Source organism: Cyprinus carpio, chromosome B9 (genome assembly GCF_018340385.1).
Source record: "Cyprinus carpio isolate SPL01 chromosome B9, ASM1834038v1, whole genome shotgun sequence".
NCBI lineage: Eukaryota > Metazoa > Chordata > Actinopteri > Cypriniformes > Cyprinidae > Cyprinus > Cyprinus carpio.
The window spans coordinates 9607638-9629532 of record NC_056605.1 but is presented as its reverse complement, the minus strand read 5'-3'; the positions used below and the strand labels follow the sequence as shown (position 1 = coordinate 9629532).

Here is a 21895-nt window from a genome sequence, read left to right as displayed (position 1 = left end):
TGATTTTCTCTTATGTATTACCATCACATGCAATACCATTAAACACTGAATACTGATTCTGAGGCAAATTTAATTACTTGGAATTTAAGAGAACAAATCAATCCTTTTGCCCTTTTGCTTTTTAAACTACCATTAGCGGCGACTTTTTTAGGTGTCAGAAGCACAAAGTGATTTTTTTGTTTTCTGAAATAGACTGCTAATGCAGTTCAGTTCAGCTGATAAAAAAAAAAAAGCATTTACCTTGAACGGTCAAATGCTGGGAGAGAAGCTCCTTTTATTCCACTGTTTTTAAATTTCAGAATTTTCAACTAAATGTACTCAAACCACTAATTCTTGGCTGTTCAGGGTTTGTGAATGTGGTCAAGCTGAGTTTTAGAAAACATATCTGATTATAATGACTTTTAATATCCTTACCCATACAGCTCTAACTTGTTGCCTTTAGGCCCATCTTGTCATTTCTCCTGTTTGCTATTAATACATTAATCTATTTCATATTAAACCAGTATGTTACCAGAAACACCATAACTAGTGCTATATGTTCACAGTGCTATGCCACGCTTATGATGATAGCCTGACCAGGAAATTTTGACCATATGACAAGGCACAACAGACCCATTTGAGATGTATAAGGGCAGTCTGGCTTGCTGTGCTGAGGACTTCGCTAATGAATAATTAGAGGAAAGCACTGAGAGATACAATATACCCTCTCAAGAGCTTATGAGTTAGTTTATAACCCTGGACATTCAGCTCGGACCACCTGCTCTGGAACAGCAGAAGGATCAGAAATGATTCCCTCGGTTCATCTCCAAACAAAACTAATTCTGCCTCTCCAGATGGGCCTGACGGTGAAGGAAGAGATGAGTTAGAGATAGGTGGACTAATGACAGTGGCGTAGCACTATTATACATTTGCTTTGAAGTTCTGGATGTTTGTTACAGCAAGACAAGCATGCACACACACCCTAATACACACACATGCATGCTTGTTCACTCGGGAATCCATTGTATATATATATACACTTGGCAATGCTCTACAAGTCAGGAAGGATTCGAGATCCGTCAGTTGCAACACTCATGTCAATATAATCATTCGGTTTGCCTCGTAAATATTTGGTCTAATGCAACATGTTGAATCGGTCACCAAATGTACTTCAAACAACACCATACACAGCAAAGTGTTGACTAAAACATATTCCTTAAATGAGAGCGGCGTCGTGGTTGCTCAGATTTGTCACGTTTATAACATGTTTCTCTGTGTGTGTTGGGATTCAATCACCATACAGTTTGTCTCAGCGACCAACGAGATTGAATGTAACAGATACCTGCTAATATCGCTAAAAACACCACCAAACCTACTATAAGATGTATTTTATGCTTGCACATGTTTTATGGTCATTTCCAAGTTGTGTAAGTAGTATTCCACACTGCGTAATCACTTAGCAAGCAGAAATACTTTCTTTTCTGAATCCTGTGGACCTATGCAGCCCTTGACCTCAGTTGTTTTTCTGTTGTAAATACGTTACGAGAATGCTAAACAATGTGTGTCTCTGTTTGATTTGGAGATTTCCTTGTGTTCTGAGTTGGTGTCCTTTTTTAAATCCTCTTTTGTAAGTGTCAGAGATCATTGGGTGGTTTGTGCTGGGATGGATACTGAGAGCGGAGTGGTTTCTTCACATGAACTGTCCTCTTGGTCACAACCTCGGCACCTGCAGGCTGTGATGCTGTGTGTGATGGTATGTGCAAAGCAATGACTTTAAGAAAAAAGATAAAGGTTTAAAGGCATATAGAGATAATATTATGACTATGACTATTGAAAAAAATAATAATAATATTATATACTACCGGTATATTGTAATATTATAGATGATTTAGTTCAGTAACCTATTTAATTTTTTTACAAGCAACTTTGATGAAATAATTTATAAAACAATCTCACAAGTAATGATCTTTTCGAAGGTATGATTATACTGCTAAAATGATTAAAGTTGTGTTCTGATGAAATAACAAATATCGTCTGTTCATTTGTGTCTGGATGCTGCTTCATTTGGAGTGTGTTGTCAATCTGATAAATTGTCTTTTAAGGTCAAAAGAGGTTACAAACCATTGTTTTGGGGTGAAATCTAGGTTTTGGGTGTCATAGATCCTGTATAAAATACTACAACAACTGTATTTTGACATAATATAATGATAGATTTTACACATAACACAGCACGGCACTGAGTTCGAAATATCAAAATCTTTCCACCACATACATTTTTTTCTTCCACAAAATAAGAATGATTTTTTTTTTTTTTTTAATTATGTTTTAGTTTTAATGACAAAAAGAATAATTCAAAATGTACAATTAAGCCTACAATCTGTAAAAAGTGGAAATCGAGATATACGGCATAAAACAATGTCTTCAGAATCATTAATACATAAAATCGGCTGTGATTTTTTCAGGATTTTGTTACATGCATGTAAAATTCAGCTAAATAATGTGTTCATGGTTGATTTTCTTGTGATTAAGGGATAATACAAGACTTCTTCGGTGAGTTATGCATGTTTATCTGTCTGAAGTGACCTATTCGTTATACAGGTTTACAGGTTAAACCTGATCAACCGGACTGATGCACCTGAGGGTTAACAGAAGTAACAAAGAGCAGTCATGATGAAAGGACAAAAGTAAAGCCAACAGTCCTATAAGCTGACACAGAAGTGGACCTCACAGGTTATACATAGATTTCCCCTAAAATTATTATAGCAAATATCCAAGACTGGGCAGTTTTGAAAAGACTTAACACAAGACAAGATTTTCTTCAACTTGCAGTACCAGTGCTAACAGTTAGTCAGTGTCTCAGTCTCTCTTTAAATGAACTGAGCATTCATGCAAAGCTTACGTTAAACTTATATCAGATGTCATGAACTTGTGTTATTTGTGTATTCAAATAATCACTTTGACTACTATTCCATTGTGATTGTGCATGAGGAAAAATAATCATGCAAATTATGAAAAATCAAATGAAAAATCATTGAATGTTAATGCATTTAATAAAATGAAGCTACTGTATACTGTATACTCTATCTATTATTATAGTTTACAAATATATATATATATATATATATATATATATATATTATAATATATATATATATATATATATATATAACAGTGAGTTACCAGCTGAAATACATATCAGGAATATATACATCTATTATATTTATGGAGTGTTTATATTTATCTATTATATATAATACATCTATTATATTTATGGGGTGGGGAGACTAAGGAAGTTGTGACAAACAACAAATGAACCATCATGAAACCTTGCTGGTCTTGATCAAGGAACAACAACATTAGCAACAACAATTAAATATGTCAGTTCAGCAGAAGAGACCACCGCTTTTCTTATGCAAGAGATAACAAGCAATTCTGGTCATATGTTGGTGACATGGAGGTTTCTCCAGCACTAACTCCAGTAGATAAAGCTATGATGCCCAAACCAGGGCCTGCAGATGACCTTTGAGTGCCATATTATAATAATACATATTATTAAAAATAAAAAGTTAGTTTTAGTTTTATTATTACAGTGAAATGTACAAAAAGCAATCAAAATAATTAAAAATGTTCAAAACGCTGTTATTTAAATTGTTGGTTATTTTTTTATTTAATATTTTTTAAGATAATATGTGACCCTGGACCACATAAGTTTAAATCACAAATAGCATGGTTATATTGGTAGCAATAGCCAACAGTACATTGTATGGGTAAAAATTATCGATTTTTATTTTATGCCAAAAAAAAAAGTAAAGTAAAGATATTATTAAATAAAGATATTTTGTAAATTTCCTACCATAAATATATCAAAACTTAATTTTTGATTAGTAATATGCATTGCTAAGGAGTTAATTTGGACAACTTTAAATGCGATTTTCTCAATGCTAAGATTTTTTTTGCACCCTCAGATTACAGATTTTCAAATAGTTGTATCTCGGCCAAATATTGTCATATCATTAAAAACATACATCAATAGAAAGCTTATCTATTCAGCTTTTATGTGATGTATACATTTCTATTTCAAAAAATTGACCCTTATGATTGGTTTTGTGGTCCAGGGTCACACATACACTAGTTGTATATGATCTCTTAATGTGTAACACCTTTAAAATCATCACCTCAATTCACTCTTAAATTACATTTTTATTTTATTTTATTTATTTTTTGTTCCCCAAAATAAACCACCATCTAATATCATCATGCTTTTTGCTTTTTTAATAAGTAAACACAACAGACTAACATTCACAGATGAGTCACCTACACAGAAGGATTGCCTACTGAAAGGTATTTTTCATAAATATGGGGGCAAGTTGACAGATTTTAATTTCCGCAAGTTGTCGCGTGTGTTTTAAATGCATAAATGTATACGATTTGTAAATAGCAAGGTTATTGGATACATATTTGTAACAATAACAAGAATAACCCCTTTTAAACACGGACGTTGATCTCGCAGCAATGTTACGTGTTGACCGTCAGCAGAAGGTTCCGCTGTTTCCGCCCGGAACTTCCTAGAGGCGACCCCAGTGTACAGCAGCAGTCTGGCTAGATTTGCTGCTAGCCACAGTGGATCAGCTGATATTTCAGGGGATGTTCTTATAGATGACCTCTTCACCTGCTCGTAAGCTCAGCTCTCTGAAGATGTGCCGCTGAAGAATGCGATAGATGTGAGTAGTTTTGTATCAGACTCTGAGCAGATGTGTGGTGGACATGGCTAGCAGCTGTGTTAGCTGTGCAGTACATGCAGTCCAAAGGGAAAAAGCTGCTGTCAACATCAATCTGTCATCGGTGCGTTTATGATTCGTGTCAGCTGGGTTTGGGCTTCAGGGTGTTTTCTCTCTCACTATGTTAACAGCTGAATAAAAAAACAAAAATGCGCGGGGTTTAGTGCGGATCTGCTGGCAGTGTTTTCCAGTATGATTTGAATATTGGGGTCAGATTCCGTGGTACAGCTTCTGTTTCATAGCACTGCATGGCGAAAGGAATGGTGATATGTAATAACAGCTCGATTTGTGAATTCTAAATGTTTCTGTGTGCAGTATAGATGAGTGAGTGAATACTGATCCTCATCTGCATTCCAGTGTAACTGATTGTGGTCAAGACTGAACTTGGTCCCTGAACACCCTGAGGGCTCCAGACAGCACTGTGTTGTGTCATCACATAATACCTTAAATAATTTATCTCTGTGTGTTTAGATGACTCACGATGTGTATGTGCACCTTCTCTGCTTCGGCAAAAAGTACTGCGGTGCAGTGATGGTATCAGAGGGTAATACCATGGTATTTCAGTAAAGGTCATTGTAGGGCTGGGTGGTATGACCAAAATCCTATATCAACAATAAGTAATTTTATATCAAGGAAACTGTTACTATATAGTTTACAGAAAATGTTTATATTACACGACCATGTGTTAATCCCTGTTTTTGGATAATCCAGTGAATTAAATACTTTACAGATGAAACAGAGAGAAAAAAAAAAAATCAGTAAGAGAGAGTAAAATCAGTAAGACTAATATTATAAAACAAATAATTCTAGCTTTTTCTGATTGGATGTGCCTGGTTGGATCTGCCACAATTACAAGAAGTTCTTATAAAATAGTCAAGCTATATTGAAAATGTACAAAGTTTAATCATATATTAGAATTATATATATATTTTTTTTTTTTTTTTTTACATAAAAAATATCTCATTTACTCAACTTCATACCTCTTGATACCCTCATATCAAGTTCTTCAAACGTTCTCTAGTCTCTTAGTAAAAATTCCATTAAAATACTGTGTATTTCCTGAAGATAATGTGGCTCTCAACTGTTTTGCCCCCAAGGACCCTCATAAGTAAATATTCCATGACCACACACAAGACTTTCTGACCTCAAAAAAAAAAAAAAAAAACACACACACACACGACTTTTGACCTTTTTGAAAACAGCTTTTGGGGTTGTACTGATTGCAAACATATGAGAGTGGAGTAACATATCTAAGATCTAAGGAGGAGAATGGGCTTCCTCGTATGGTTCTACATAGCACCATTTGACAAAAGTGCTGTATAGGTACCAGAGCTGTGTATATTACTTACAAATCATATTTCAGATTGCATGATGAAAGCTGTTGTTAGTAACATAATCTAGATTAGGCCTACTCATTTAGTGGGACTGCTTTTTAGAGCAGGGGTTTTCAACCTGTGGGGCGTGCCGGCACCTGTCAAGGGGGGCGCGAGCATCAGTTAATTCAGATTATCCCTTGAGGATTTATGAATATGAGTTAGCAAGTCTTTAGCCATCCACTAGGGGGAATCTGACTCCCACTGCTAGTCGACACAGTTAACAGAGTTGGCTCGAGTATCAGTCACACTTACTGACAGTGTGAGATGATTTACGGTTAGTCGTGTCGGAAATCCAACCACGGATTGTCATGTTGTTATCTCAGAAACACGCTCAGCCATCGCACTGAATCAGGTAAACTAGTTATATATTTATGTTTCATGCTATACCAGGGCGGTTTCTAAAACCCTTTTTAGGTGGGTTTTTCAACCCCCCATCTGTCACCTTAGCCCCCCAAAACTTAACGATCAGGCCCAGTGCTGCTTTCTCAAGAAAGTTTTTCATTTTCATTCTCGCGTGTTTTAAAGTCTTGTCAGTTTAAACACTAAAGTAATTTTAAGGTCATTTAAGCCCAAGACATCTCAGTGCGGTACCACCAGAATGTGATGAACTTAAAATTGGGATCTATTATTTTTCCTCAACAGTTCTCCTCACCAAGCGAAATTCATTTCAAACACAAATTTGATAAGAACAGAGGGGAAATGTTGTCTTGGTGGGGGTGGGGCGTGGTGGAGGTGGGGCTTAGGTAGACGATATTATCGGATATCGCGATATTTTTAAAGGTGATTATCGATAAGATATTTTTGACATATCGCCCAGTCCTTGTCCAGACTTCCAGAAGGTCACTGGATATGATGAAGACATAGTGTTTCAGCTATACATCACCAGTAACTTGTATAATTACTTGTTTCATATATGGTCTAATAGCTTGAGAGATGCCCCCCCGCCTCAAATTCAGAAGCAAGGTGAATAAAGTCCAAGAAAAATAGTTTGACATAGTACGATTTTTAGAAATTAAAATTTTACAGAGAAAAAAAGTAATTAGGGACTGCCATTGTGGGAATAATATGTAATCTTTTAATCTATAAAAAAGTAACTGTAATCTGATTATGAGCATTTTAAAGTGTCATTTACAATTTTCTTGGCCAATTACGATTTCCGTTTTTTTTTTTTTTTGTAAGTGTGACCTGCCGTTTCCGATCTTCTTTTCCAAGAACTATAATTGACAGCATATACAAACAAAAATCTATACTTTGTTATACTTTTTTTCAATGCAAAAAATTATTTACATAATAAAATAAATTATAAACATTACAATTCCCCCAATCTGGACTAAGTTACAGATGTTCTCTCACTTAAACAACTCTTAAAAATAAAGCGCTCTGTGACTGGAAAGAGGTAGAAAATAACAATTAACTTAAAATTAGTTGCTGTATAACAAAACAGATGTCATTTCCCACTATGTTTATAAATGGTCTTTTTTTACCATTCTGTTTTTGCTTCAAAAATTCGAAATTATACAATCTAATTTAGATTAAAAGCTGCTCATGTTGCATGTATGCAGCATCTTTGTTTGGGATCATGATTAAAATGCAGTAGTTGCCTCTAATTTTTAAATGGGAAAAAGCACAGACAAAGCCTAATTTTGTTTATATGAAGATATTTATTTTATTTGTGTTATTAATTTGATTTGGAGCTAGTTTTAAAATATCGATTTAGTTTTGTTATTTACATTGACATTATATTTACATTTTAATCATTTAGCAGACCCTTTTATCCAAAGCGACTTACAAATGAGGACAAAAGAAGCAATCAAAACTAACAAAAGAGCAATGACATGCAAGTGCTATATTAGTATATTATTATAGTTATATTTCAATTTCAAAAAGAAATGTGCAGCATTTTGTCCAAGCAATAATAAAAGGACACATTTAATTTATAAATGATCTTAAATCTAATTTTTGTTTAAAAAATAAAATCGTGAAAATCAAATCGAATCGTGAGTTGAGTGAATTGTTGCATTCCTATTGCTTACCTAAATTCTATATTATAATTTATTTGTTATTTTTTTCTACCATAGTATGCATCTATAACATTCTGTGTGCTGTTGCACTCATTTGTTTTGATTTTAGCACGAGTCTCTCTCACACACTCACTCAGGCTGCGCAAGCCTCATCTGGCACGACATCAATACATTATCAGTCGACATTTACACTGAATGTAATTATAATCAGAATCATTCTCCCTCGAAACAACATGTTTACATGTGGATGTGAGCGTAAGTGTGACATCAAAACGGACTGGCTCGGAATCGGCAGACTGACCGGCTGGTCAATGGTCCAGGCCGATCATGAGGAAAATCAGCAAATTCCGGTTCTAGGCCGGTTGATCGGTTCATCTCTATAACTTACTTACTGTAAAGTACTTAATTTTTGGAATCTGGTTACGTAATCTAGATTACATGTAATCAGTTACTACACAGCTCTGATAGGTACCCTTATGATCACGTGATGAACCACCTTTAGTGCTATTTAGCACTAATATCTAGGGAATGGCAAGGCCAACATTAGTCCACCATAAAACAAAACAAAACGCAATTAAATATTTTCCCCAAATCACACAGCAACTATTTTTGTATGTTGTTTGAGGGTTGGCATCATCTGAGGTCCTCTGAGGGGTTGGCATCATCTCTTCTCGGGTGTTCGTGAGGGTTGGATCCAGACTAAAGCTTCTCTATTTCCTAGTTACCTCGGGATGCCAATTCCATGGCAAAAACAGAGAAGCAAAAAAACGTTTTCCTCCAACCAACAATAATAGAACAATAATAATCACGAATGATGAAAAGGAAAAGGATTAGGTTGTTAAAAGTGACTGCAGTAACATAATAACTTACAAAAAAATTATAATTAATTAAACACTCTGATAACTCAAAACAAAGATGAATAAACAAAATGAAATAACAGAGTAGCATGATGGCAAGTCTCCATATAGCCTAAATGCCGACATGGCCTCATTATAAACACTGGGACACACCAAGCCTGGGATTCCAGTAAAGAATCATTGGCAAAGCTTTTATATGAGGAAATAAAGACAAAAGCAAACAATTCAGTCAAACGTATGCTACAGAGTCAACGCTGTTCTACGGTAAAGTTCAAAATAAATATATAAAGTTTAACATAATTTTGTGCTCAGACAAAATTATATGCTCAGGAACAAATAATAGATGACCATGAATGCCTGTTAAATATACCCAAAACAAATTGTGTCTCATGTTTAATCACTACAGAGACATCAGAGCCAGCGGCAAATGTCAGAAGAACTAGCCGAGCTAAGGCTGCTTTAGGCGGATACATTAGCACTGAGCCTGGAGCTCGAAATCGGCATAGCAAATTTTCACTGTTATGACACCATAACAGTAATATTTAGAAAATTATGCGGGTTTTTGGGCAATGACATTTTCACAAATCCACAATAACAGAAAAGAATGCATATTGATAAACGGTTATTGTCTGTGTGAAAAGATAAAATTATAAAATACAGTTATATTGTTTTTTTTTGTGTGTGGTGTTTGCGCACTCTGATGTAAATAAGCCCAACACCAAGGACAGCAAAGCGGAACGAGCGAAGGAGAAGATTTATCCCCTTGTATCAGGAAAAAGTGATGATTCTAGTCTACCAATCAATGTTCTGCAGTGAGTTAGCTCCACCCTTTTGGTACCCTTTGCTGTGCTAGGTACCCCAACGGGAAGGGTACCAAAAAAGTGGTACGGTTCCCTATTTTGGTACCATTCAACTTCTGGCAATGGACATAATTGCTTGCTGTACTGTACTGAACTGTACTGCTCGGTGGGAAACGAGCCATTACAGGGAATTGGATAATGCTATCCAACAGCCAAATAGCTGTTTAAGTTTAGTTTTAGCTGAGTAGCCTAATTCAGGACTCAGTCTGGCTCCATTATGGTGATGCCCACATTTCATAATCCAATCCATTCCCAATGAAATAAATTAAATTCTACTAAATTAATTTCTTCTCGCTGATGGAAGTGAAATACATTGTGACTGGCAGTGCACATTGACTTGTGAAATTGTGAAATTCTTCTCATCTTGAGGTCAAAGTTGGCCTGTTATGACCATTGATTCGTGGTCCACCATGTCTTACCATAAGTAGGGGGAATATAGGAAGAAACTATTGCCCACTGACGCATATCTTTCTTGTAATACAGTTAAAAAAATGCAAAAATTATGTACTATAGTTAAATATAATAATACATCCCACCCTACAAACCTGCCTTCTGTGTTTCCCCCAGATTACGTCTGCAGTGAGTTTGGAGACTCTTGACATCCCAGTTGTCATGGAGAAACCATGGAGGTTATGGGGGGCATTGGAGGCGTGTTTGCTGACATTGTGCGCCTGGTACTGGGGAATCTGCCGTGTCTCCCTGCTGGCCCTCATTCTGACCTTCCACCTGTATGGAGGCTTCATCTTGCTGGGACTCATCCTGGCCTCTGTGGCCGGCATCCTGTACAAGTTCCAGGACGTGCTGCTCTACTTTCCCGACCAGCCCTCATCCTCGCGTCTTTACGTTCCAATGCCAACGGGAATCCCCCACGAGAACGTGTACATCCGCACCAAAGACGGCGTGCGACTCAACCTCATCTTGCTCCGTTACACCGGTGAAAACCCCACCTCTGCTCCCACCATTTTATATTTCCATGGCAATGCGGGGAACATTGGCCACCGCGTCCCGAACGCGCTGCTCATGCTGGTCAATCTGAAGTCCAACGTGGTGCTGGTGGACTACAGAGGCTATGGAAAGAGCGAAGGAGAACCTAGCGAAGAGGGACTGTACCAGGATGCTGAGGCCACCTTGGATTACGTCATGACCCGGCCAGACATCGACAAGACCAAGGTGGTTCTGTTCGGCCGCTCATTGGGTGGCGCGGTGGCCATCCGTCTGGCATCGTGCAACCCACATCGAGTGGCCGCCATCATGGTGGAGAACACTTTCCTGAGCATCCCGCACATGGCGGCCACGCTGTTCTCTTTCTTCCCCATGCGTTACCTACCGCTCTGGTGCTACAAGAACAAGTTTCTCTCCTATAGACATGTTGCACTGTGCCATATGCCATCTCTCTTCATTTCGGGCTTATCAGACCAACTCATCCCTCCGGTGATGATGAAACAGCTGTACGAGCTGTCACCGTCTCGGACTAAACGCCTCGGCATCTTTCCTGAGGGTACGCACAATGACACTTGGCAGTGCCAGGGTTATTTTGCCGCCCTAGAGCAGTTTATGAAGGAGCTTCTAAAAACCATGCGCCGAGAAGAGACGGCCCAGGGGACGACCAACGTCACCATAATCTAGAACAGTAACTACTATTGACTGCTGTAAATCTGGACCCTCTCAAATAGAATGTACAATTTATTCTCTCTGTTTATTATTATTCTCTTTTTCCAAATTTCATAAGCTCTTTCTTTCCCTTGATCACACACACCAAGAATTCATTAGTTACAATTTCATTTATTTAATAGAGAAGGCTGAATTTTTTAAGACTTCAGAATATTTTATATTAAGTATGAATGCATCTGCCTCAAGAATTTAATGCCCTCTCAGTCCTTTTCTTTATTTGCTGACAATTTTTGCCCTCAGAAGTATACTTAAATCCCTACCACCTGCAAACGCAATTGGAAATGGTTATTTGCCTAATCACAATGGTCAGAACTACTTTCTGAGCTTGAAACAGTTCAGTTTATGCTGTTTTAGAGTAGTGGTTTAAAATTCCATGAGTAACATCATAATGTTCTGTGATTAAACATTCATTTGAGGACTGTCACATTTGTTCTACCGCTTAGCCTATATTTCATACATAAAAAAAAGTTGGTAACAGCAAGCTTAAAGTTGCTAATAAAATAACTTGAGAGTTACACAATTTTAAAAACAACAAAAAATGCTTTTAAAATCACGTTTGAAGTATGACTGTATGTAAGTTGTTAACCACTGATTTTATTTTACTCATGAATGACAAACCTACTACTTCAAAAACTCTTAAGACTACTGAACTAAACAATTCTAACAAACTACTAAACAAAACTGAAAAGCTATATTCTTATTTATTTTGTTTATATTAGTATATATTCACACATATATATATATATATATATATTTTTTTTTTTTTTTTTTTTTTTTTTTTTTATGAAATAGAACAGAGGGCTCATTAAAATAAATTTTTCCTGTTAAATTCCAGTGAATACAGTTAAATGGACCAGGGGCAACTGATCCTAGTTCACTCATCTTTGGTCTATGGCATTTCATGCATTCAGTCTTCTGTACCTGGCTGTAATGTGTTGGAGCTTTATCTTATCACACTGCCTTCTTTTTTACGGAAGGTTTAAAATCCGCTCAGGAAAATCGGCTCATTGTGGTTTGATCCCATGTTTTGGATTTGCATATGGAGCTGTGTGTGACAAGTATAGATTTCTATACTGATTTTCAAGTGGGCTACAGTTCACTGTGAGCACTGTAGGAAAATACCAACACAACAAGCCTAAAGTATGTTTACTCTCTCTCAGGCTTAGTGATCTTCTGAAAGTTAGAGTGAAATCGCACATAGCAGCTGCTTGACAGTGTTCCAAGCACAGTCCATTTGCACAACTTGTAAATAAGGTCTTTCCTTTCTTTTAATAAGGTTAAGTGCTTAACAGCAGATCTTTACCAATGACCTGTTTTGTTTGGATCATGTTGAAAAACCTGCCCATTGGTGACTATATTGCACTGTGTCTCATCCATTTTCTTGCATTTTCCCTTTAAAAAGTGGAAACATTCACAACAATCTAAGAATTAATTAAACAAAAAAATGAAAATTGCCATCATTTTCTCACAATTTATGTCTTTCCATACCTGCATGATTTTTTTTTTTCTCAGTGGAACAAAAAGGAGACATTTTGAAGAGATTATTAGTTATTTTTTTTGATGGTTGCAGTTAGAAGACTCAAGCTTCTTCAAAAGGACTCTTAAAAGTTGGCCATATGACTGGAACTCATGATGATTCAGTGAAGAACAAATACAATTTCAGTCTATTTTCTTATAGAATGCTATTATATGTCTATGGGGAAACTTGGAATGTAGACCGGAAGTCATCTTGAAAGATTCTGTCCTCATTCATTGTAGTTGAAGAGCAGCCAGCACCTTCTTTGAAATGTCTTCTTTTGTGTTCCACAGAAGGCAGAAAATCATACCAGTTTGGAAGAGTAAATGCTGGCAAAATTATCATTTTTCTCAACTATTTAATGTATCGAATCAGGGGTAAGGACATGAGGTTTGTGTTTCTGTAGTCTCACATTGATGGTTGACTGTCAAGCACCCATTAAAAGTGAATGGTGGACTTTGCAAACCTGGCCCATTATGTAGTGTTGGATCAATGAACATCCAAGTCTGTTATTATTGCATGCTTTAGATGCTCAGCACATTTCGTTTAGCTCTGATGCACTTTTACGCTCACGTCTGTTGTAATGCGTGAGTTGAAAAACTGCCTGTGAATTTTAAGATGACAGATTTCAAGGCAGAGTGATTCTATGTCAGTTTGCATGCAAATATTGCTATCTTCAAACCAGAGGTTATGTCAGGCTTCCAAAGTCCACCTTTTGGGATTTCATTGGCTCTTTTGGGGCCCATCGTTTTCAAGGTGTGCTTTACGAGATTGTATAGTAGCACAGTGAGCTCTAGATGTCTTCAGTTTATAGAGTAGTATTATTATGGTTATTAGTTATGTAGTAAACAGGACAGTTGTAATTGAGTAAGAAGTGGAACCAGCCAATGCAAGAGAAAAAAAGTTCCCAAGACGTCAGCTTATTTTTGGATGGCTTCAATACATGAGATACTTTTGTACATCAGTTTATTTTTAAAATAAATATTCCTAATGGTCATTATTGATCGTATAGGCCTAATTCATAAGAACTGCCTCTTAAACTTATAGGAAATAATTTCAAATGAAAAATGATTTGCAATGTGACTTTAGTTGAACTCAAGTGACGTGCCATGATACCTTATTGAATTTCTGTGTGGTTGAGTATAAACCTTGAAACAAAGATGCTGAAATATGATAAAATAATGAAAAAATACTACTAAAGAGTTTACTAGATTTGACTAAACACACCATGGCATGTTCTGGCCATTCTCTGGGGCTAGTTTGTATGTTTGAAATCTCTTTTCATCTTGTTCATAAACTGAATATATAATATAAAGTGCTGCTCATGTTTATATTGCTCTTCTTTACAGTAAATAGCAGAGCAGAAAGCTTTCAGTTCTCAGTGTGCAAGGAGGGTTTTCTTATTCTTTCGACATCTGTGCTTTGAGCTCTGGGTTTTCTACTCAAATCATTTGTTTCATGTACATACAGTTGAATCACACTTTTCATTTTCTGTGTGGGGACATGCAAATAAAGAAATCAAACCCTTCTGATAACTTGAGTCTATTTTGTACTTTGAAGCCGCAGTGGTTCCTGTTTCTGGATTTTCACGGTGGAAACTCCACTTTAAAGAGAACGAAACTGATGTTTTTTGTTGTTGTTGTTGTTGTTTATGTTTGATTTTATACCAAGAATAGCTTTCATTTTGCTTGTCACTGTTATTTATATACTTTCTTACGGTGCTATTTATTTTATGGTCAGCAAGTCATTGTCTGACATTTTCATTTATCTGCTATTTTATTTTGCACATTTGACGCAGTTTGTAGGAACAGCCACAAAGCAAGTGGTGACAAAGCAACTTTCGGTTGCAGTGCAGTGTTAAATACAGTGGGTGTGGACAGCTCGGCAGGAAAGGGGCAAAAAAAAACCAGACTGTTAGCTGGAGAACTGTTGCAGACAGGACATTTATGGTGAGTACAGTTGCTTTTGTACTAAGTTTGATTTAGAATTTCCTTTATACCGCCATCAACAAATATCAGCTTGAAGAGGAAGGGTTAGTTATGTGTAAAGTCTGATCCAGGGTTTTCTTAAAGAAATGTATGCTAAGAGCTTCAGAGGAAATATTCATGCCATTTGAAGGTGAATTGGATTTCAACAGGCATAACAAAAAACTCCCAATCAAGCTTCTTTCTGAGTAGAAACCTATCTCACTGTGAGGATGATGTTTTGAGGTGGGTTGAGATCTTTAAAGAAAATAGAGCTTCTTCACCAATCTGTATATTTGCTGTTCAGGCTAGCATTTGTTCACTAATAACCATATTTTCTAGAAGTTTGTTTCCACCATGCCTGCTGAAGATGTTGGTCCAGGTCGGGGTGAAAGGAGAAGGTTGCCCTGGCTGTTTCTAGTGCTGGTGATTGCTGCCATCACCTCCTCTTCCCTGTCTGTGATCTCCCTGTACCATGTGCTGGCCCTGCAGGCCGAGGTGGAGGGTTTGAGAGCTGAGGTGGTCCGCAGGAGAGAGGAGCAAAGCGGGACCCATCAGCAGGAAGAAGAAGAGAGCAAAGAGAGAATTGAGGTTTGGACCACAATACATGTACATCAAATGTCCTTCTAAAATGTTGTGTCTTTAAATGGGATGGAATTTGAAGGAACTGCATTAGTAGCAATTAGTTGTCACTTGGGAAAACTGTCTGAAAAAAAAATTATATCTCGGTAAATGTAATGTTTGGAATCAAGAGTCCTATGCTTGTTGGAGAACGCATGTCCTCTAAACAGGAAACTATTATGAAACTATGTCGATATTCAGATCAAGTCAGTTCAATTACAATGTTGTAAAGTTCATTACAGTTACATTACAGTTCATTCATTAAAGTTCTTAAGCACAGTTTGGGAAACCAAATGTTTAATCCGTTTTATGATGGTGAAAAAATGAATACATTTTCTTTCTCATTGCTTTTTTATATCAGTATGGTACATTCATGTTTAAGTTTAAAGAAAGTTAATCTAAAAATAGTCAGAATAAATTACAGTTTTCATCATGGTTTCATAATGTGTAATCAGTAATGTATTACAATTTTAAGTAATCTACCCAGCTCTGATCATCAATTATGAAACAAGTTCAGGTTTTACTATAAGCAGCTCAAAAGAAGGCAATAGTGTCATTGCCCAGCTCAGTTTAAGTGCACTTTTTTGCTGTTTATGAATTGTTGGTGGAATTACCTGGTGTTACAGTTACTGTTTTAGTTTGGCTGAAAAGTTGTTAAATAGCCTGTTTAATAGCAGGTTCCCATTTTGAATAAGTCAAAAGACTTTAAGGCATGTCCCTATATAGAAACGGACTTTTCAGGAATATTCCTGACATAAGAAATATTCACTAGAGTAATAGCTGACAACTAGCCCCAGTCCCATAAACTTGTTTCAAACTAATTGTGAAAAAAAAGCTAAACTGGTTTAGCTAATGACCGACCTAAATGCAGATATATTTTGAGCACTTCCATGCTGGTCAAATTGTCTGTTATATTCTACCACACACACACACACAATGAGCATCTTTATGAGTTCTGTGCCAGTAACAGACCATCTTGAAACATAATCTTGTAGAAGATGTCTGAGCTGTTCATATTCAGCAGGATTTCTGTTTGTCTGTGTACAGTATCTGCAGCAGACTGAGATGGATGATACCGTAACAGATCATACTGTCCTGTCAAAAAGGAGCCTGGGTCATACACCAAGCAAAGCAGGCAAGCGCACACTTCTGCATATTCCGTGATGCTTGTCTCGGCCTTTTCTTTTTTAAGTGTTAACTGAGAAGAGCTGTGGTTTTTTTGTGTGTGTATACTGACAGGAATGGTGCGGAGCACAGATGGTGTAAGATTAAAACCACTAAATAAATTAAAACAAAAAAACATGCACATTGTGCAAAAGTGCACCATTATACATTTGCATATCCTGTTGCTTTATGAGTCACTGAATGCGAAACCCTTATATATTAATTATTGAAGTTGCATTGCCATAATCATTCTTGCCTTACAGAAAATACTTTAAGAAATGTTCAATAATAATGCATTCACGTTCAGTCATTTTTTTTTTCCCTTTCCACAGAATCCCAGCCCTGTTTACAAATGATGGCAAACAACAGGAAAAAAAAAACCTTCCACAAAAGGTATTTTGTAAAATTGTAGCATGTAAATGTATTTTTATACCATGAAAGTTGGCTTAGACTTAAGTGAAATTACATTCAAGTGATCCATTTTATCAGTCATGACCTTGCTTTTTGCTAGAGTCATGAAGTAGTTATTTAGACTATGAAAACACACTGTAACTTTCAGAACTCAAAACTTCATTTCCAGTCCAAAAAGAGCTTTTGTTATAACCTGGCCTTCAGTTACATGTTATGAACTACTGCAACTTTGGTGTGCCACACTGACAAATTAATCAACACGTCATCCATAACATGTCAGTGATGTCCATCCAGGAATGTGCAGTGGTGAGGTAATAAGAGGAAAGCTGCAGAGATGTAGCACCTACTACTCTGCATATCCATCTGTGAAATCCCAGTGTTAAAATAAGTCCCTGATTATAGAAAATAAAAATAAAAAAAGAGCATAAAGGCAAAGTCCTTACCCAATCTCTAAACATAACTGTCACTGGGGTCTGTGAGCAGATCGTACAAAATGTGTAATTCGCAAAAAACATAAAATACCTATGAACTGCCATGATATTGTGTTGGATCTTTACAGTTTGAGCGGCACATGCCAGCTCAGATTGTTTTATGTTTTCTATCATAATGTTTAGACTGTAATGAAAGGAAGAGACATTTAAAATCTTTATCTGACCCCAACAGCAAAAAATGACTTTTTATTTATTGATTTATTTTGTCAGAGTTTGCTTTGGAAATATGCACAGCCATCCCATGGCAAGTGGGACTGAAGCTGTGGCACAGCTCTGGAGGAAGAGCAGGGGGCACCATTTTAATCAAAGAGGAAGGATTCTTCTTTATCTATAGTCAGGTATATACATTCTCAATGTATGACACATTCTTGAGTTTTTTGGCCGCTTTGAGACATCCCAACACTGTGCTCAGTGTGTGCTCAGCTCTCCTTTTCCCAGGTTTACTACACAGACTCTACGTTCGCTATGGGCCACATCGTGATTCGTATAAAGAAGAACGTCGTAGGAGACGAGAGTCAGCACGTTGTTCTGGTTCCGCTGTATTCAGAGCATGAATCGAGTCAATCACTTCAACACGTGCTACACTGGAGGTGAGCTACTTATCAGTGTTACAAAAGAGGGCAAATTCTCATTACTGTAATGTATCTGGACACTTTACTTGTAAATCGCATTTTCATTATTATTAATATATTTTAGAATATTGGTACTTTTAATAGATGATGATACATGAGATTTTTTTTGTTTTTCAGATTACATTAACAAAAATTTAGAAACCTCGTGGTCCAAAAATAAGCCCCATTTTCTGTTAATAGCAAAATATTATTGCTTACATTACCAATTTTTTATTTCTTTCTTGTGGTTTTAGGTTTTAAATATGATCCAGACATGCGATTCTTTTGTGACAAGCACACAGTGACCAGAAACGAGGGGCCACATTTGTTACCACACAGTGAGGAAGTCCAGAAATAGCATAAGACCAGTTAAATGCATGACAAATATATTGCAAAACTCCCAACATGACATACTTTTTACTTTCAAATTGTGTATTTTAAATACAATGTGAATACTAGTAATGTGCTGTGTAAATGTTTTATAGAGAGGTACTAATGCAATATGAATAAATATAAAATGTACCTGGTATTACAAAATGAATTTAACTGAGCGTGTGGATGTGCAGGCCTAGTGAAGTTGGATTCTGGGGACAGACTGGAGCTTCTGATAACCTCGTACCCATGCAAATATCTCTCTGGATGTGGATTCCAACCTTCTTAGGAGCAAAAACTGGCCTGACAATGGAGAAAGACTTCGGATATCAGACACTGAAGGAGAGTATGAATACGCTCATATTATAATTATTCATACGGATAATTATTGACATTCCCTGGACTTCATAAATACAAGAGTTGCTTTATGCTGTGGAGTATTCTTAAAAATGTCTTCATCGAATTACTTTGTATCCAGCTACTTTGGTTCACACTTCAGTGGCATTTCACCAGCCTTGCACAAAATTGACATTATTCACCATATTGAAGTTCCTCTATGTCATGATTCATCAGTCTTCATAATGTTTTATCAAAATGGTTTCCATGTATGCTTCAGAAATGGGACTTCCCTCTTTTTGAAAGGCCTCTTTGTTTTTTCACATCTCTAACCACCTGACTCGTTCAGGTATGTAACAACCATTTTTCACAATTCAGTCAGTCCATTCCCGATGGATAAAATCTTGTCCCGCTCAGGCTTTTTTTATTGTAACAAATTTTAAATAAACACGTTTTATTCATAACACATTTGGTACTCTAAGATGTATTATAAACACCATTTCTTGTTGGGGTTGTGAACATGCACCCCCACACACACCTGTATTTAATGGTTTATTATTCAGAACATCTTTTGCAGAAGTGCACCCCAGCATGTGCTTTGGTTTTTAACAAATTTAAGTAACTTTGACCACAGTATTACATGGAAAGTGCGCTTTCATACATCAGTATTGTTTAAAGTTTTCACTGAAACGTAGCCTCCATGATTCTACCAGCAGATGGAGGACTGCATCACACTGTGGAAGAGCGTTGGAAAGCACTTGCTTTGTGTTGAGTGCTTCACACGGCTTTCATAAACACAGTTCTTTCTGTTCATTGACAGAGGTTGTTTATTATGCTACTATGCTTGAGATGATTGAATTCTGCAATGTACATGTAACACAGTGGGACTCGTTCATAAATGTGGTGTATGCACAGATTTGATCTCAGGGGGTGTGCATATGCATAAAATCCACAGCAACATTCATATTTATAAAAAACAGTTTTTTTTGACGTGGAAAAGTACTTACCCCCCACGTCAGGGTCTGAGCAGGCATATGCACTTTTCTTGTAGCAAAGTTGGAGTACTGCAGCTATTTGAACATCTAAGCTGCAAATATAAATAAAAGCGGTGTACATGCAAGCACTGAAATCATCATAAACACAACAAAGATGCAAGTGTAAGAGATTAATTTTTTTGTATCAGTGGAGTCCGATTATTCAGATTCAGAGTTTTTGTGAGATTAAAACTGACCTCTGTTTTAGTAGTAGCCTAATGTTGAGAGTTCACGTACTCACTTTCTGTACACAGTTTATTCCATTTTTGTTGTTGTTTTTTTATTTTTTATTTTACAAGAGAATGACATTGCAAAGTATTGATTTAATACTAATGCGCAAAATACAATAAATGCATAAACATCTTCGACTGTTTTGTCTGTGTAGAATAGAGATATGTCATAACGTATTTTTTAACCCTTTGAGCGGTACGGTTAACTCCCACATATGGATTTTTATTTGCACCTCGCAGCCCTGGGAGCATATTGGTCCCCAGCCACATATGTGGGATTTAGAAACGTTTGGTGACATCACATAACTGCCAAAATTCAAACAGATTGCTTTTGCGCATGTTAACTGGCACTGAACCAGAGAGAGTACATGCACGGCTCTGAACAATTACAGAGATGGACACACAGTGGTGGTTAACCAGAAAGAATGGTAAAAAAATGGCACGTTCATGCCGAAAAAGGTTCACCTGAACCCTGGTCTAGACAAGACAGACAGACAGGTATATGAGATTGATAGATAGATAGATAGATAGTAGATCATAGATACAAACCACTACTGCTGGCGTTAGCTTTTATTTCGAGAAAGGGAAATTAATCATTACAGTTATCTATGTGTCTTTCAAACAATGGATGATGTAAAGACGATCACCTGCTGACTCTGAGGATAACTTCGATCGAGCACAGTGTGTTGCTTGCTTTGCGTTTGTCCACGCAGAAGAATGCTTTTCTTTTGATTAGACCACTCAAATATTAGATGGTCTGTGCGGATCACTCCACTGGGGACCTTGATAAAAAAGGGAGCAAGCCTAAGGAAGAGAGAGAGAGAGATGTTAGATGGTCTGTTGCGAGACATGCTAGAGTCTGGCAAAAGTTCTTGGTGTAATACAACCAAATCCTTGAATAGTTTTTTGTTTTGTTCCATAAGAGACTACTACACCTCTAAGAATGTCGCTTGGGGAGCCTGAGGAAGTGATGGGTTACTTTTAAAGATTGTATTGGACTCCTCAGCAGGGAAGGAACAACCCGAGATTCAGAGATCAGATTCGTCAAACACACTTGGGACTCTAGTTTGGGAGGCTGAATGAAGATCAATGAGCAGCGTTCAGCAATCTATTCTTGCTTCTTTTTCCTTTTGATTCTTTTTCAAAAAAAAGAGATTGCTCAGCTGAGACTTTGGGTTTTTTAAAAGCATGCTCTATGATTTTGCTCTCAAAACGATGACTTTTCCTTTTTAAAACAGACTGTCATTGTGGGGAAACCTCACAGGCTGTCGTGCTGATCATTTTGATGACTGTTCATCTCTTGCTATTCATCTGATCCTGTGCATTTAAAGACTCCAAACCAAGTCTCTTTACTCCCTATGTATATGTGTGTATATATATATATATATATATATTATATATATTATATATATATATATATATATTATATATCTGATATAATATATATATATATATATATAGATATTATATATATATATATGAGGGCTTGTCAAAAATGGCTGAAAAACTAATTGAAGTTTGTACTAAAAAATATTATCAAAATTCAAAATGTTATATTCGAATTAAAAAATTTAGAAATACATAATTCAGTTAGAGTGAAGAA

The 21895-nt window shown here is 36.6% G+C and overlaps 1 protein-coding gene and 1 pseudogene across 1 annotated transcript; both read left to right on the top strand.

Annotated features, from left to right (window-relative positions):
- The first annotated feature begins 4494 nt into the window (after positions 1 to 4494).
- On the top strand, positions 4495 to 11512 carry LOC109083943 (protein ABHD13). The gene is made up of 2 exons (XM_019098671.2): positions 4495 to 4700; positions 10439 to 11512. Exon 2 carries the CDS (start codon positions 10484 to 10486, stop codon positions 11495 to 11497), a length of 1014 nt encoding a protein of 337 aa, XP_018954216.2. The 5' UTR covers positions 4495 to 4700; positions 10439 to 10483; the 3' UTR covers positions 11498 to 11512.
- Positions 11513 to 15242: 3730 nt separating this feature from the next.
- LOC122138449 lies at positions 15243 to 21255 on the top strand (annotated as a pseudogene).
- The last annotated feature ends 640 nt before the right edge of the window (positions 21256 to 21895 follow it).